At 42.2% G+C, this 17,294-nt stretch overlaps 3 protein-coding genes across 5 annotated transcripts in view; 1 reads left to right on the top strand and 2 right to left on the bottom strand.

The window, feature by feature from the left end:
- LOC306835456 (uncharacterized protein) overlaps positions 1 to 15,738 on the bottom strand; it is a 55,209-nt gene extending 39,471 nt beyond the window's left edge. For 2 of the 3 annotated variants that reach the window (XM_079362000.1, XM_079362001.1), the window contains exon 1: positions 15,552 to 15,738. The gene's annotated coding sequence lies outside the window, so the exon portion shown is untranslated. The remainder of the gene's footprint in view (positions 1 to 15,551) is intronic. The other variant, XM_079361999.1, reaches the window with a different exon arrangement.
- On the top strand, positions 5,117 to 9,179 carry LOC306835707 (uncharacterized protein). Its single transcript, XM_079362390.1, has 2 exons — positions 5,117 to 5,748; positions 7,323 to 9,179. Exons 1-2 carry the CDS (start codon positions 5,556 to 5,558, stop codon positions 8,882 to 8,884), a joined length of 1,755 nt encoding a protein of 584 aa, XP_079218516.1. The 5' UTR covers positions 5,117 to 5,555; the 3' UTR covers positions 8,885 to 9,179.
- LOC306835457 (uncharacterized protein) lies at positions 12,556 to 15,441 on the bottom strand. The gene is made up of 2 exons (XM_079362002.1): positions 15,104 to 15,441; positions 12,556 to 14,128 (listed from the first exon to the last, which is right to left on the bottom strand). Exons 1-2 carry the CDS (start codon positions 15,294 to 15,296, stop codon positions 12,735 to 12,737), a joined length of 1,587 nt encoding a protein of 528 aa, XP_079218128.1. The 5' UTR covers positions 15,297 to 15,441; the 3' UTR covers positions 12,556 to 12,734.
- Positions 15,739 to 17,294: the final 1,556 nt, after the last annotated feature.

Genomic DNA, 17,294 nt, shown 5'->3' with positions numbered 1-17,294 from the left:
GGGCCTGTAGGTGGTATCAAGGTGGATGAGGTTGTGGCCTGATTCCCCGAGGGGTGGGAGGGAATAATACAGTGCGTGTTTGTGTGGACACAAACAGCTGTTTGTCTGATTGACAGCTGAACGTGATCAGCTGATGTCGCGTCATGTGACACTGTCGAGGAAAGGACGCTTCATGTCTGTTAAAACTGATTTCCTCCGTCCTCCCTCCTCAGCCTCGTTTTCTCTGTGCATCTCTGGTGGGCGGGACTAAAACACAAGTGGAGGAGACAACTTGGAGGACACTCGATGCAAATAAGGGAACCGGAACGTCCCTTATGGTACAATGACCTGAGGGACCTAGTTGTAAGAGTTCTGTGATGGAAACTGAAGTGAGGGCTTTAAAGCAAGCAAGATATTTACGCGTCTATACTGAACTGGGAGCCGGTGCAAGAATGTCAAAAGATGCAATATGTGATGACATGTTTTGCATCTGCAAAAGAGTCTGGCTGCAGCATTTTGAACAAACTGTAGATGTGTGTAGAGTTCTGGTTCATATGAAAATATAGAATTTCAGTAGTTGGGTCTGGAGGTCATCAGGGCATGGAAGTGTCTTGCCCAAGGAGACTTTGTTATGTGGCTGCAGGAGCTGGGCATATGTATGTATGTGGCTGCATGTACATCCAAGGGTTGTCTCAGAGCTCCATTTTTTTTTGCAAATCCTGTACTGCAAAGGAAACACGTGTAAGGACTATCTTCTGTGTATCAGTATGTGTATCTCTTCTCTTGGAAATATTTTTTCACAAACAGAGCAGCTGAAGTATTTCATAAAACACTGTGAGCGTGTCAGTAAACATCGAGACCAATTTACAAAACAGAAAATATTTCAAACAAGACTTTATTTTAAGTTTGGAACAAAGATTTTTTTTTACATACAAAGCAAATACAACATTTGTACAACATTTTTGAATAACTGTTTCAGAATGCAGAATTTATTTAATCATGTGACTTTGTCTGCTGAAAAGATCAAACTGAAGAAGACTTATTTTGGAGTCTGTTTCATGTTTTTTTGATAGACTCCTACAGGAATTAATTAGCATAAGAGACATTCAGAATTTTCCTTCTTTCACAAGCATGGAACATTTGGAACAATCATGTTGAAAAAACATTTTTTAAGAATATGGACAACTCAATGGATTCTCATGTGTGAACTGCCAGGTGGCGTTTTAGGGTATCATTTCGTTTAAATCTTTTACCACAAACTGAACAACCAAATTGTTTCTCCCCTGAGTGAATTGCCATGTGGTACTTCAGATTTCCAGTTTGTGTAAATCTTTTACCACAAACTGAACAACTAAATGGTTTGTCTCCTGAGTGATCTGCAGAGTGTTTCCTCAGATGTCCAATTTGTGTAAATCTTTTACCACAAACTGAACAGCTAAATGGTTTCTCTCCTGAGTGAACTGCAAAGTGTTGCCTCAGATGTTCATTTCGTGTAAATCTTTTACCACAAACTGAACAGCTAAATGGTTTCTCTCCTGAGTGAACTGCAAAGTGTTGCCTCAGATGTTCATTTCGTGTAAATGTTTTACTGCAAACCGAACAGCTAAATGGTTTCTCCCCTGAGTGAATTGCCATGTGGTACTTCAGATTTCCAGTTTGTGTAAATCTTTTACCACAAACTGAACAACTAAATGGTTTCTCTCCTGAGTGATCTGCAGAGTGTTGCCTCAGATGTTCATTTAGTTTAAATCTTTTACCACAAACTGAACAGCTAAATGGTTTCTCTTCTGAGTGAACTGCCATGTGGGTCATCAGACTTCCATTTTGTGCAAATCTTTTACCACAAACTGAACAACTAAAGGGTTTCTCTCCTGAATGAACTGCAGAGTGTCGCCTCAGATGTCCATTTTGTGTAAATCTTTTACCACAAACTGAACACTTGAAGGGTTTCTCCCCTGTGTGGGTCTTCATGTGCATCACAACAGCTGTTTGGGAAGAAAAACTCTTTTTACAAAGTGAACAGCTGAATTTTTTGCAACTCAAAAGTTTCACTCCTGTTTGGATTCCTTTTTGTTTTTTTTGTCCGGAGCTTGTAGCACATTCAGAGGAGCTGACTGATATTTTAGCTGTATTACATACCCCATTACTCACAGGTACATCTTTGTTTTGCACAGGGTTTAAATCTTCCTGATGATTCCTGGAGCCCTCCAAAACGCAACTTGTGTCATCTGTCTTTGATTCAGAGAACGAAGTGTTGTCAGGACTATCTGCTATGTCTTTGTTTGGCAGAAGTTTTATACCTTCCTGAGGTTCATCTCTCTCCTCCCAATCATCACTGTCATCAGTATCAGATCCAGAAAAGTCTGAAGTCTTGTCAGGAGTATCTGGCTGTAAATGACTGTCTGGATCAAAGTCTCTGCCTGGTTCTGCTCCTCCACAGTCCTCTCCGTCAGCTTCTGTTTTTATATGCTGTGTGTCTCTGCTCTCTTCACGTTGGATTTCATGAAGCTGTGAGATCTGAGGTTTCTCTTCGTCTTCTTCTTCCTTCTTCACGGGGACAAGTTGGAATGTTAACATGCTGATATCAAACTCCTCTGGCCCTTGAAGCTGCTCTCCTTCCTGTCTGCCCCAGAGCTCCTTCTCTTCATCTTTAATTTGTGCTGAGTTTGGTGGCTCGCTCTGGTCCAGTCTAGGGCTCAGATCCTGCTGCTCAGGGGAAACCTTGTCTTGACTCACCACCAGCTGCTGCACATCTGTGAAAACAGTGAAATACATAGTTATAAAAACCTGAATTTACTAATTTACTAATCAGATGAAACCACTGATAGCACTACTTTATAGAGGGCGTGCACGAGATGTCTCAGTGGGCGGAGTCACGAGTGACAGAAAGCTCATAGTGGTGTCAGGAAGCAGTACATGGCTTTATGTCTTTTCTGTAATGAGGGGACCTCGGGGCTCAACGATCCATCACTCCACATCAATGCTTTGATTGGTTGAACAAAGATTCAATCGAATCGGTGTAAACATCAATATATGACATCATCTTTAAGACACTCCTTTAATTTGAAATTCCAGTCAGAATTCAATTCAAGTGTGAACTGAACGCCCCCTGAAGTCACATTTAGTAGTTGAAAAGTCGGAGCAACTTGGAGTAGCCTGAGTTAGAATCCAACATGGCTGCTACGTGCATCAACAGTACGTTAAAGCTGTAACTACAGTGTTTATTAACCGCTTTCGTGGGCTGCATTGTCAGAACGATTACGTCACACTGGCAAGATAAGTGCTGTACCAATTCAGGGACAGCACTTGAATTGGTAATTCTGTTGCCAATACATTTAAGACGCGCCCTTAATTTGAAATTCAAGTCAAAATAAAAGGCAAATAACACTGAAAGTAGCCGTAATCCGTACGCAGTTCCTGGAGGAAACAGTGACATTCACAGAGCAGTGTTTGAACCTACAACTACAAAGTTAATCAAACAAACAGGTAATGTTCACATTTTACTGGAAATTAAGAAGCATAAAAAACCAATACAAACCTAATCTGTGGAGGAAGACCCTCGGGTTGAAAGCAGCATCCAGTAGCTGGAGTTGTTGCTTTGTTTCCCGTTTTAATCGACAGATTTCCTCCTCATATTCTGCTTTTGTTCCTTCAAACTGCTCCAGAATCTCTTCAGCAGCTGCAGGCAGTCTCTGCTCGGTGAAAGCTCTCAGCAACTCAGCTTCAGACATTTTAGAAAAATCGCAGCAACTTCTCCCCCCAAAACTCCGTTTATATTTCAAACTGACATTTCTGAGCAGTTACCTTACCAGATATGTCTAAAGCCACCTTTCCACACAGCAGTCCGGTACGGATCAGTACAGTTTGGGTCGATAAAGCCTGATATCGTTTCCAGAGCCACCCGCGTGTAAGCCGTGTGACGATAGCCGCAACGTAAATAGCGTCTTGTGATAGCAGCTAACACAGCTAATAGCTAGCTAATAAATTAAACAAAGGAGAAAAAACGCTGCTCCATGCAAACCCACGCTGGAAAACATCCAGCGGTTCATCCACTTCGTCACAGCATGTGGATCTTGATCACAAAACTCAATCAACCTTTGTTTCAGAGAAGGCTTTACATACGTAAACAATCACAGTCTACGGTTTAAACATGGCGGTTTTTTATACCTGTTGTAACACGGGAAGTGACGATTTCTTCAACCAATCAGCGGACTGCAGTGTTAAGCTCCACCCAGCGCCATATAGATGAGAGATGACTCAAATTTAGTTCTTTAGTAGAAATCCAGTTTCGAAACGAACCCCAAAAAGTTTTTGTAAAATTACAATCATAAAATAGATGTTGTTGGGTTTCAATTTCAACATCACCAAACACACAGTTATTTCTTTCAATATTGAATCTTTCTCTAAGGAATTCATTACATGGGTAAATGTCATTAATCATTTTAAAGTGTGTTTCTTTTGCTTTTGGTGAGAGTGAGTTACTCGGTCCTAATTCTTGAAATATTTCCAACAGAATAATCTTTTAATAGAAAAATTCTTTTGAGTGGAATTGGGAAGAGTTCATAAGTTAAAGATCTCCGAATAATTTTATTTGTGCACTTTTTCTCCCCAAATTCAATACCATCTATATAAAGTGAAGGCAACTTAGGTATTTTTTTTTGATATGTCAATGTGACTTTTACCATATCTATGATTGCTTGAGGAATCACCTTAAAAACGGTTGAATATTGTTAAGTTGTACATTCCATGTTGTATTTTAACATTAAATCATTGTATTCAAGCAAATTCCCCCCTGAATCCATTAAATGTAAAATAGACCAAATACCTCTCTCCGCCCACTCATGACAATATAAGGACTTATGCCGAAACAAAATACATCTATTATTCCATATTGGATAGTTGTGTGGGGTCACGTATAATAAGGTTTGTAATAAAGCGAACCGTTTGTAAATCTGTCAATATTTCATGGAGTTAAGAGTATTTTTGTTTTAGGAGAATCCCGCATGAGTCATCCAGTGTTTTTATACATCTACGATCGAGCCGACCCCAAAAAGATGGAGCTAAACACTGCAGTCCGCTGATTGGTTGAAATCATCGTCACTTCCTGTATTACAACAGTAAACAAAAAACCATAGACTGTGGACGTTTGTGTCTTTTTATTTCTCCTCGAGGCACACAGCCTTCTCTGAAACAGACCCTGATTGAGTTCTCTTTTATAAAGATCCACATGCTCGTGACAAAGTGGATAAACTGCTGGATATATTCCATCGTTGTTTTTGTGTGTAGCGTTTTTCTCCTTTGTTGAGTATAGTAGTTAGCAGTTAGCTGTTAGCTGCTATCACATGACGCTATTTAGATAGCGGATATCGTCACACGGCTTACACACGGGTGGCTGAGGAAACTTAAACGGGATCAGGCGTCATCGAACCAAACTGTACTGATCAGTACCGGACTGCTGTGTGGAAAGGGGGCTTTAGATATATCTATGGGTAAGGTAACCAAGGTAACGCCTCAGCTATGTCAGTGTGAAATATAAACGGAGTTTTGGGGAGAGAGGTTGCTGCGATTTTTCTAAAATGTCTGAAGTTGAGTTGCTGAGAGCTTTCACCGAGCAGAGACTGCCTGCAGCTGCTGAAGAGATTCTGGAGCAGTTTGAAGGAACAAAAGCAGAATATGAGGAGGAAATCTGTCGATTAAAACGGGAAACGAAGCAACAACGCCACCTGCTGGATGCTGCTTTCAACCCTAGAGTCTGCCTCCACAGATTAGGTTTGTATTGTTTTTTGTGCTTCTTCATTTCCAGTAAAATGTGAACATTACCTGTTTGTTCGATTGACTTGACTCCTCCCTACGAGCGAAAAATGTTTGTGTTGCAGGATTGTGTGAATGTCATTGTGTCGATGAAATATATTGAACCAAAATTTCCCCATCTGACCCTGAAGAAACAAGCTGAGGGGGAGGGGCTTGTCAAATAGATATCAATGTTTGTTTTCGTCTCCTAGGGTCTTTTTCAAACCGTCCACTACACCCTAGCCCTATCCACTACCCCTCCGTTTGCGCGTCCACGCGGAGGGCCCGCCATATTAAGTCCGTCTCAAACCACTTAGCGGGGAGTTGTAGTGGGCCATAAAACCCTCCTCCAGCGAGTCTGCACCGATTCCCACTTGATGATCACGTGTAACACCTATTGCGTCCGGTGGTCACGGCAGGAGTGACCTGTACAAAAGTAAGTTCCGTGTGTAAGTGTTTGTACAAACCAAAACACTGCTCCAACTAAGACTAAGACATTTAATCTGATCATACAGACGTGAACAACTTCACCTGTTTATTGTTTTAAAGGATCAAATAAAAGCCTCCTTCTTTTCTTCCTTCTGTTCACCTGTTTATTTCATTGTGTTTTATATTATAAGGGACTGTTGCAAAAACTAAAGAATATTAAATCATGTTGCTGACAACTTCTCACTCTTATTTATTTATCATTGCTCTACTTTTGATTTCTTTGTAAAACTTCATTTCGGCTACAAAAAAATAAACATCTTGCAGCTGTGATGTTCATTTATAGTCTCCTTGTCTGTGCTTTCATTTAAGACAACCTGTTCTTTGATATTATAATAAATTAACATTAAATTATAAATTACAATAAAGAATGTGGGCTCCATCTGATCGTTTTTCTATAAGTCTACACTAATATAAATTTACTAGAGAAAAATAATCTACAGTACAAGACTTTTACAGAATGTATTACGTACATTAATAATAAGCCGTTCCCCCAGAATGCCGCTGAGTAACCATGGTAACACACACTTCCTGTTTCCACCTGAGAGAGTGAAGTTTGTCCCAAAGCCGGCTGCTGTATTTCTACCCTCCACCTGGATGGAGGGGACTTCTGACGGAGTGCACTCTGTCACGGAGGGGGAGTGTGTAGGGGTTGGTTTGAAAAAGGCCCCTACAATCAGCCAGGGTGGTATTAATGTTGAATGTCTCTTGCACACATTGCATCTTGGGAAGGGAAGGCTGCAAAGGATCCAAATGTTGGAGCCTCCAAATCGGGGAAAAGAAGGCTGCATTTTTTTCGCGGATGCATTCGAAGGAGCGGCTGAATTGGGACAGAATTTATCACACCGGTGTGACGCAATCGTTCTGACAATGCAGCCCACGAAGGCTGCGGCCGCTGGATTGGGGCTCAGCTTATTTGATTGTGTGTAAACAAAAATGACATGACAGCACGTCCACAGAGATAACTGTGGCATTGATAGCACACCTATAAAGTAGTGCTGTCAGTGGTTTCATCTGAGTAGTAAATTCAGGTTTTTATAACTTTAGGTATTTCACTGTTTTCACAGATGTGCAGCAGCTGGTGGTGAGTCAAGACAAGGTTTCCCCTGAGCAGCAGGATCTGAGCCCTAGACTGGACCAGAGCGAGCCACCAAACTCAGCACAAATTAAAGTTGAAGAGAAGGAGCTCTGGGGCAGACAGGAAGGAGAGCAGCTTCAAGGGCCAGAGGAGTTTGATATCAGCATGTCAACATTCCAACTTGTCCCCGTGAAGACGGAAGAAGAAGACGAAGAGAAACCTCAGTCCTCACAGCTTCATGAAAACCAAAGTGAAGAGAGCAGAGACACACAGCATATAAAAACAGAAGCTGACGGAGAGGACTGGGGAGGAGCAGAACCAGGCAGAGACTTTGATCCAGACAGTCATTTACAGCCAGATACTCCTGACAAGACTTCAGACTTTTCTGGATCTGATACTGATGACAGTGGTGATTGGGAGGAGAGAGATGAACCTCAGGAAGGTTTAAAACTTCTGCCAAACAAAGACATAGCAGATACTCCTGACAACACTTCACTCTCTGAATCAAAGACAGATGACACAAGTTGGGTTTTGGAGGGCTCCAGGAAAAAAAACAGCTGTTCACTTTGTAAAAAAAGTTTTTCTTCTCAAACGGCTGTTGTGAGGCACATGAGGACCCACACAGGGAAGAAACCCTTCAAATGTTCAGTTTGTGGTAAAAGTTTTACACGAAATGGACATCTGAGGCAACACTCTGCAGTTCACTCAGGAGAGAAACCATTTAGTTGTTCAATTTGTGGTAAAAAATTTACACGAAATACAAATCTGAACTACCACATGGCAGTTCACTCAGGAGAGACACAATTTAGCTGTTCAGTTTGTGGTAAAAGATTTGCAAGAAACGAATATCTGAGGAAACACTCTGTAGTTCACTCAGGAGAGAAACCATTTAGTTGTTCAATTTGTGGTAAAGAATTTACACAAAATGGAAGTCTGAAGTACCACATGAGAGTTCACACAGGAGAGAAACCATTTAGCTGTTCAGTTTGTGGTAAAAGATTTGCAGTAAATGGAAGTCTGAAGTACCACATGGAATTTCACTCAGATGAGAAACCATTTGGCTGTTCAGTTTGCGGTGAAAGATTTGCAAAAAATGACAGCCTGAGGCAACACTCGGTACTTCACTTAGTAGAGAAACCATTTAGGTGTTCAGTTTGTGGTAAAAGATTTGCACGAAATGACGCTCTTAAACGCCACTTGGCAGTTCACTCAGGAGAGAAACCATTTAGCTGTTCAGTTTGTGGTAAAAGATTTACACAAAATGGAAGTCTGAATTACCACATGGGAGTTCACTCAGTAGAGAAACCATTTAGTTGTTCAGTTTGTGGTAAAAGATTTCTTGGAAATGGAGATCTGAGGAAACACTCTGTAGTTCACTCAGGAGAGAAACCATTTAGTTGTGCAGTTTGTGGTCAAAGATTTACACAAAATGGAAGTCTGAAGGACCACATGAGAGTTCACTCAGGTGAGAAACCATTTAGTTGTTCAGTTTGTGGTAAAAGATTTGCGCGAAATCAAACTCTGCAATACCACCTGTTAGTTCACACATGAGAGAAACGATTGAGTTAAAAACAGCCTCTCTGTCTGTAAATGTCTGTAATGCCAATTAATTCCTGTAGGAATCTATCAAAAAAGGTCGGACACATTTTAACTATGTTCAGATTAAAATACACAAAACAGACTCCAAAATAAGTCTTCTTCAGTTTGATCTTTTCAGCAGACAGAGTCACATGATGAAATAAATTCTGCATTCTCAAACAGTTATTCAAAAATGTTGTACAAATGTATTTGTTTTGTATTTAAAATGTCTTTTTGTTCCAAACATAAAATAAAATGTTGTTGTTTTTGTAAATTGGTCTTGATATTAACGGACCTGCTCACAGTGTTTTATGAAATACTTGAGCTGCTCTGTTTGTGAAAAAAATATTTCCAAGAGAAGAGATACACATACTGATACACAGAAGATAGTCCTTACACGTGTTCCCTTGGCAGTACGGGATTTGTAAAAAAAAAAAAAAAGCCCTGAGACAACCCTTGGATGTACATGCAGCCAGGGGCAGCTGTGGATCACTGGTAGGTTTATGCCCAGCTCTTGCACCCACATGTCAAAGTCTCCTTGGTTAAGCCACATCCATGTGTGTAGTTTCTGCGTTGTGTTCTTGAGTTTTGGCAATGACTCAGGAGACAGCTTGTGGTTTCTGGCTTATTCTGTATTCAACAGAGGGAAAAAAAAAACGATCACCGAGTTGTGTGTGTTGGAGTTAAGCATCTCTCTTCTAACACTCCATAAACAGGCAGGAGGATATATAATAATAAAGCAAAGTGTTTTGTTGAAACTCATGCCATCTGTTGCACATGCCAACTACTGAAATTCAATATTTTGATATTAACCAGACCTCTACACACATCTACATTTTGTTCATAATGCTGAAGCCATACTATTTTGCAGATGCAAAACATGTCATAACACTTCTTTTGAGGACTATAGTGTGGTGGACTCAACAGGACAAGGAAAAAGATAGTAATAATACTGTGCAGTTAATGGCATGTTAAAGTGACCAGTGAAACAGTCAAAGTGACATTTGTGATCAGAAGGTTATGTAAAAAGTATTGACAGTTATAAGTATAATAAATATTGTGCAGTTTTGACTGGAGTATAGATATATAGTTATAAGAATATAATGTAATATATAATATAGATAGTATAGATACAATATAATAAAGGTAGCATGATAACATTGTAATAATATTGTATACTATATATAAAGAGAATTTATATAAATACAGACTAGCTCCTGCTGTTGTACTGCCTGATGGTTGTGGGGACAAATGAGCATCTGAAGCCTTCTGTTTTGCTTCTGGGGGGGAGGAGGCGTTGGCTGAAGGAGCTGCTCACCTCCCACAGCTCGTCGTGGAGAGGGGGAGAGGAGTTATCCAGGATGGATATGATTTTGTCCTTCATCCTCCTCTCAGCCACTTTCTCCAGAGACTCCAGTTCCAGGCCAACGACAGAGCTGGCCTTCTTGGCCAGTTTATTAATCTGGTTTGCCTCACCAGTCTTGATGCCACCCCACCAGCACACCACAGCAAAGAAAAGTGTGCTGGTCAGCACAGACTGGTAGAAGGTCTTGAGGAGTCTGTTACAGACACTAAAAGGTCGGAGTTTCCTCAGGAAGAACAGCCTGCTCTGTCCTTTCCTGAAGATGGCGTCAGTCTAGCTTATTGTTAATGTGAACCCCATGGTACTTGTAAGAGTCCACCCTCTCCGCTTCCTCCCCTGAATGATGACTGGGACAGGGGGCACCTCTTCCTCCTGTAGTCCACTACCACCTCCTTTGTCTTTGCGATGTTGAGCTTCAGATGTTTGCTGTTGCACCATGTGACGAAGCTCTCTATCAGACCTCTGTACTCCTCCTTGTTGTCACCAGTGATACGGCCCACGATGGAGGAGTCGTCAGAAAACCTTTGGAGATGGCAGGAACCAGAGTTAATCCTGTAGTCTGAGGTGAAGAGAGTGAACAGAAAGGGTGTCAGAACAGTTCCTTGGGGTACTCCAGTGTTGCCCGTCACCACATCAGAGACACAGCCGTCCTCTCGGACATACTGTGGTCGGCCAGTGAGGTAGTTAAAGATCCAGGATGTGGTGTCGGGGTGCAGATGAATATCCAGCAGTTTTTCCCTCAGGAGGCCGGGCTGGATGGTGTTAAAAGCACTGGAGAAGTCAAAGAACATGACTCTCACAGTGCTTCCCGGCTTCTCCAGGTGTGACAGGGCTTTATAGGTCAGGAAGACGATGGCATCCTCCACGCCAATGTGCCGCTGATAAGCAAACTGCAGTGGATCTAGGAAAGCAGTGAGCAGGGTCTTTGGGTGCTGGAGAACCAGCCTCTCAAATGTCTTCATGACATGTGACATGAGTGCCACAGGCCTGTAGTCATTAAGAGTGCTGCGATGACCTGTCTTAGGAACTGGGACAATGCAGGAGGTCTTCCACAGGTCAGGCACCAACATCAGCCTGAGGGAGAGGTTGAAGAGGTGCGGAAAGATTCCTGCAAGCTGTCTTGCACACACCTTGAGGATCCTGGGGCTGATGTCTGGTCCACTGGCTTTTGTTACGCAGAGCTTGGAGGGCTGTTGTTGTACCTGGCTAGTAGTAGAGAGTGAGAGTGGGGAGAAGGTGTGGGGGACTGTTCTTTGTTTCTGGAGAAAGGGAGCTGGGGGGTGAGGGGGTTGTTTCACCAGGGGCCTGTAGGTGGTATCAAGGTGGATGAGGTTGTGGCCTGATTCCCCGAGGGGTGGGAGGGAATAATACAGTGCGTGTTTGTGTGGACACAAACAGCTGTTTGTCTGATTGACAGCTGAACGTGATCAGCTGATGTCGCGTCATGTGACACTGTCGAGGAAAGGACGCTTCATGTCTGTTAAAACTGATTTCCTCCGTCCTCCCTCCTCAGCCTCGTTTTCTCTGTGCATCTCTGGTGGGCGGGACTAAAACACAAGTGGAGGAGACAACTTGGAGGACACTCGATGCAAATAAGGGAACTGGAACGTCCCTTATGGTACAATGACCTGAGGGACCTAGTTGTAAGAGTTCTGTGATGGAAACTGGAGTGAAGCCATGAAGGGCTTTAAAGCAAGCAAGATCTTTACGCGTCTATACTGAACTGGGAGCCGGTGCAAGAATGTCAAAAGAGGCGATATGTGATGACATGTTTTGCATCTGCAAAAGAGTCTGGCTGCAGCATTTTGAACAAAATGTAGATGTGTGTAGAGTTCTGGTTCATATGAAAATATTGAATTTCAGTAGTTGGGTCTGGAGGTCATCAGGGCATGGAAGTGTCTTTGTTATGTGGCTGCAGGAGCTGGGCATATGTATGTATGTGGCTGCATGTACATCCAAGGGTTGTCTCAGAGCTCCATTTTTTCCTTTTGCAAATCCTGTACTGCAAAGGAAACATGTGTAAGGACTATCTTCTGTGTATCTCTTCTCTTGGAAATATTTTTTCACAAACAGAGCAGCTGAAGTATTTCATAAAACACTCTGTGAGCGGGTCAGTAAATATCGAGACCAATTTACAAAACACAAAATATTGCAAACAAGACTTTATTTTAGAAGAGACGGGTGAGATTTTTTACATACAAAGCAAATACAAAATATTTGTACATTTTTGAATAACTGTTTCAGAATGCAGAATTTATTTAATCATGTGACTTTGCTGAAAAGATCAAACTGAAGAGGACTTATTTTGGAGTCTGTTTCATGTTTTTTTGATAGACTCCTACAGGAATTAATTAGCATAAGAGACATTCTGAATTTTCCTTCTTTCACAAGCATGGAACGTTTGGAAGAATCATGTTGAGAGACCATTTTTTAAGAATATGGACAACTCAATCGATTTTCTCATGTGTGAAATGCCAGGTGGCGTTTTAGAGTTTCATTTCGTGTAAATCTTTTATCACAAACTGAACAGCTAAATGGTTTCTCTCCTGAGTGAACTGCAGAATGTCGCATCAGATGTCCATTTTGTGTAAATCTTTTACCACAAACTGAACAACTAAATGGTTTCTCTCCTGAGTGAACTTCCGAGTGTTGCCTCAGATGTCTATTATGTGTAAATCGTTTACCACAAACTGAACAGCTAAATGGTTTCTCTCCTGAGTGAACTGCCTTGTGGTACTTCAGACTTTCATTACGATAAAATGTTTTACCACAAACTGAACAGCTAAATGGTTTATCTCCTGAGTGAACTGCCATGTGGTACTTCAGACTTTCAATATGTGTAAATCTTTTACCACAAACTGAACAACTAAATGGTTTCTCTCCTGAGTGAACTGCTGAGTGTTGCCTCAGATGTCTATGATGTGTAAATGTTTTACCACAAACTGAACAGCTAAATGGCGTCTCTCCTGAGTGAACTGCCATGTGGTACTTCAGATATCCATTTTGTGTAAATCTTTTACCACAAACTGAACAGCTAAATGGTTTCTCTCCTGAGTGAACTGCAGAGTGTTTCTTCAGATCTCCATTTTGTACAAATCTTTTACCACAAACTGAACAGCTAAATGGTTTCTCTCCTGAGTGAACTGCAGAGTGTCGCCTCAGATCTCCATTTTGTGTAAAACTTTTACCACAAACTGAACACTTGAAGGGTTTCTCCCCTGTGTGGGTCTTCATGTGCCTCACAACAGCCGTTTTGGAAGAAAGACTTTTTTTACAAAGTGAACAGCTGTTTTTTTTCCTGGAGCCCTCCAAAATCCAACTTGTGTCATCTGTCTTTGATTCAGAGAGTGAAGTGTTGTCAGGAGTACCTGCTATGTCTTTGTTTGGCAGAAGTTTTAAACCTTCCTGAGGTTCATCTCTCCCCTCCCAATCACCACTGTCATCAGTATCAGATCCAGAAAAGTCTGAAGTCTTGTGAGGAGTATCTGGCTGTAAATGACTGTCTGGATCAAAGTCTTTGCCTGGTTCTGCTCCTCCACAGTCCTCTCCGTCAGCTTCTGTTTTTATATGCTGTGTGTCTCTGCTCTCTTCACTTTGGTTTTCATGAAGCTGTGAGATCTGAGGTTTCTCTTCGTCTTCTTCTTCCGTCTTCACGGGGACAAGTTGGAATGTTAACATGCTGATATCAAACTCCTCTGGCCCTTGAAGCTGCTCTCCTTCCTGTCTGCCCCACAGTTCCTTCTCTTCCTCTTTAATTTGTGGTGAGTTTGGTGGCTCGCTCTGGTCCAGTCTAGGGCTCAGATCCTGCTGCTCAGGGGAAACCTCGTCTTGACTCACCACCAGCTGCTGCACATCTGTGAAAACAGTGAAATACATAAAGCTATAAAAACCTGAATTTACTACTCAGATGAAACCACTGATAGCACTACTTTATAGAGGGTATGCACGAGATGTGGGCGGAGTCACTGCACTTCAAGGCAGCGAGTGACAGAAAGCTCATAGTGGTGTCAGGAAGCAGTACATGGCTTTATGTCTTTTCTGTAATGAGGGGACCACAGGGCTCAGCGATCCATCACTCCACATCGATGCTTTGATTGGTTGAACAAAGATTCAATCGAATCGGTGTAAACATCAATATATGACATCATCTTTAAGACACTCCTTTAATTTGAAATTCCAGTCAGAATTCAATTCAAGTGTGAACTGAACGCCCCCTGAAGTCACATTTAGTAGTTGAAAAGTCGGAGCAACTTGGAGTAGCCTGAGTTAGAATCCAACATGGCTGCTACGTGCATCAACAGTACGTTAAAGCTGTAACTACAGTGTTTATTAACCGCTTTCGTGGGCTGCATTGTCAGAACGATTACGTCACACTGGCAAGATAAGTGCTGTACCAATTCAGGGACAGCACTTGAATTGGTAATTCTGTTGCCAATACATTCCTTGGCATTCCTTGACATTCCATTGGCAGCCGAGAAATGCATCCTTCTTTTCCCCGATTTGGAGGCTCAAATGGTCGGATCCTTTGCAGCCTTCCCTTCCCAAGATGCATTGCACGCAAGGGACATTCAACATTAACACCACCCTGGCTGATTGTAGGAAACGAAAACAAACATTGAAATCTATTTGACAAGCCCCTCCCCCTCAGCTTGTTTCTTCAGGGTCAGATGGGGAAATTTTGGTTCAATATATTTCATCGACACAATGACATTCACACAATCCTGCAACACAAACATTTTTCGCTCGTAGGGAAAAGTCAAGTCAATCAAACAAACAGGTAATGTTCACATTTTACTGGAAATGAAGAAGCATAAAAAACCAATACAAACCTAATCTGTGGAGGCAGACTCTAGGGTTGAAAGCAGCATCCAGCAGGTGGCGTTGTTGCTTCGTTTCCCGTTTTAATCGACAGATTTCCACCTCATATTCTGCTTTTGTTCCTTCAAACTGCTCCAGAATCTCTTCAGCAGCTGCAGGCAGTCTCTGCTCGGTGAAAGCTCTCGGCAACTCAACTTCAGACATTTTAGAAAAATCGCAGCAACCTCTCTCCCCAAAACTCCGTTTATATTTCAAACTGACATTCCTGACGCGTTACCTTGGTTACCTTACCCATAGATATGTCTAAAAAAAAAGCTCATTTTCCACAGAGCAGTCCGGTACGGATCAGTACAGTTAGGTTCGATAAAGCCTGATCTCGTTATCGTTTCCAGAGCCACCCGCGTGTAAGCCCTGTGACGATAGCCGCAACGTAAATAGCGTCATGTGATAACAGCTAACCGCTAACTAATAAATTCAACAATGGAGAAAAACGCTACTCAACAAACCCCACGCTGGAAGACATCCAGCGGTTCATCCACTTCGTCACGAGCATGCGGATCTTGATCACAAAACTCAATCAAGCTTTGTTTCAGAGATCGCTGTGTGCCTCGAGGAGAAATAAACGGACGTAAACAATCAGTCTATGGATTAAACATGGCGGGGTTTTGATTATTGTGGTCAAACGGGAAATGACGACTCTTTCGACCAATCAGCGGACGGCAGTGTTGAGCTCCACCTTTTCGGGTTTGCTCGATGTTCTTGACACGACCGCAAAAGGTTATTTAAAGCCTCACCTTATGATGTGTTTTTCCACCAACTAACTTCTTGTTCACCTCTGACCTGAGATCACATGACCACCTGACCATCTACAATTCTAAAATTTACTTATCAGACGCTTTTATCGACATACCGACATACATCACAAAGTACAACACAAGCAAGCATCTAAAAGAAGTAACCAATGTCAGTAAGTGCAAACAAACAGCTTTGAATCCGATTGGACACACAGGTGCTGACAGGAAGTGACCAGAGGCAGAGCGCAATATTGATGGCAGTTCTTTATCGTTGACTCATCATCAGAATCTACTTCAGCCTCGTCAGCTGCTGTCAGACTGGATCCAACAACTCCAGGAGATAAGACAGGAAATGAGATTGTTTCCTCGTTGACCCTTCCTGCAGGGATGCACTAAGCTCTCTGCATGTTGTCACCCTCTGCTGCCACTAGAGGGCGGTGTCAGTTTGTTCAACACCGGAGTTGTTGTGACGTCTGATGACATTCTGATGTTAATGCATGAACAACACGATCTTTATCAACAGTGTTGGACATGAAACTCTTCATGAAGTCTCTTCTTTAGTTTATGTAAAATCAACGCTTTTAGTTCGTTTCTGAAGGTTTGTAATAAAATGAGACCGATCACTCGGTCTCCATGAAGTGTTCATCATCTCTTTATCTCAGCGTTTAAACGGGATATAAAAAGTTAAAGACTGATAATGAAAGAAGAAAAAAAACGAACGTTCACCTCCTGCTGTCTGTAAACCATTACACTGAGTTCAACACACTGCTGGACAAGATCACTAAAATTCACATATATTTCAGAATTAGGGGAGCTAGTGGCCTCGTGGTTGGTTCTTGTGCATAATGTCCTCGGAACAGGGTTCAAATCTGACCTGTGGCTCCCTTCTTGCGTGTTGTTCCCCGCTCTCTCTCTCTCTCTCTCTCTCCCTGATTTCTGACTCTACCCACCATCCCGTCTCCTGGAAGAAAAACTACACGTTTATAGACAAAATGGAAATGCACGTTTATGATACACGTAGTGGGCGGCAGAAGCTCAGTCTGTCGAGACCTGGGTTGGGAACCGGATGGTCATTGCTTCGAATCCCTGTGCCGACTGAATTGGTGCTACTGGCAGCAAATGGCAGTAGCAGAGAACCGAGAGAAGCAACCCGTAAAGGTCTGGATGGTGACTTTTATCAGAGGAGGTTGCTTTAGGAGAATAATAATTACAAAACTTTAAAGTGTGTTGCTTTCCATTTCAGAAGAAATTTAATTAGACCATACACTGTAAATATGAATGTTTAAAGCCGGAGTGACATCACCCCTCTGTTCCTGCAGGAGGTGCTGGAGTCCCAAGGATGGCGGTCTCAGCGCTGGAAATGCTGTCTCAGGCTAACTTTGAGTCAAGCTGAGAGCTGGAGCTGAGG

Source organism: Symphodus melops, assembly GCF_947650265.1.
Source record: "Symphodus melops genome assembly, chromosome: 15".
Taxonomy (NCBI): domain Eukaryota; kingdom Metazoa; phylum Chordata; class Actinopteri; order Labriformes; family Labridae; genus Symphodus; species Symphodus melops.
The sequence above is the reverse complement of the archived record's forward strand: the minus strand, read 5'-3'. Positions and strand labels throughout refer to the sequence as shown.

Excerpts from the sequence above, each read along its gene's own strand:
- LOC306835707 (XM_079362390.1), top strand. The coding sequence starts at position 5,556 with ATGTCTGAAGTTGAGTTGCTGAGAGCTTTCACCGAGCAGAGACTGCCT. Across the intron at positions 5,749-7,322 it reads AGTCTGCCTCCACAGATTAG|ATGTGCAGCAGCTGGTGGTG; the intron begins GTTTGTATTGTT and ends CTGTTTTCACAG.
- LOC306835457 (XM_079362002.1), bottom strand. The coding sequence starts at position 15,296 with ATGTCTGAAGTTGAGTTGCCGAGAGCTTTCACCGAGCAGAGACTGCCT. Across the intron at positions 14,129-15,103 it reads AGTCTGCCTCCACAGATTAG|ATGTGCAGCAGCTGGTGGTG; the intron begins GTTTGTATTGGT and ends CTGTTTTCACAG.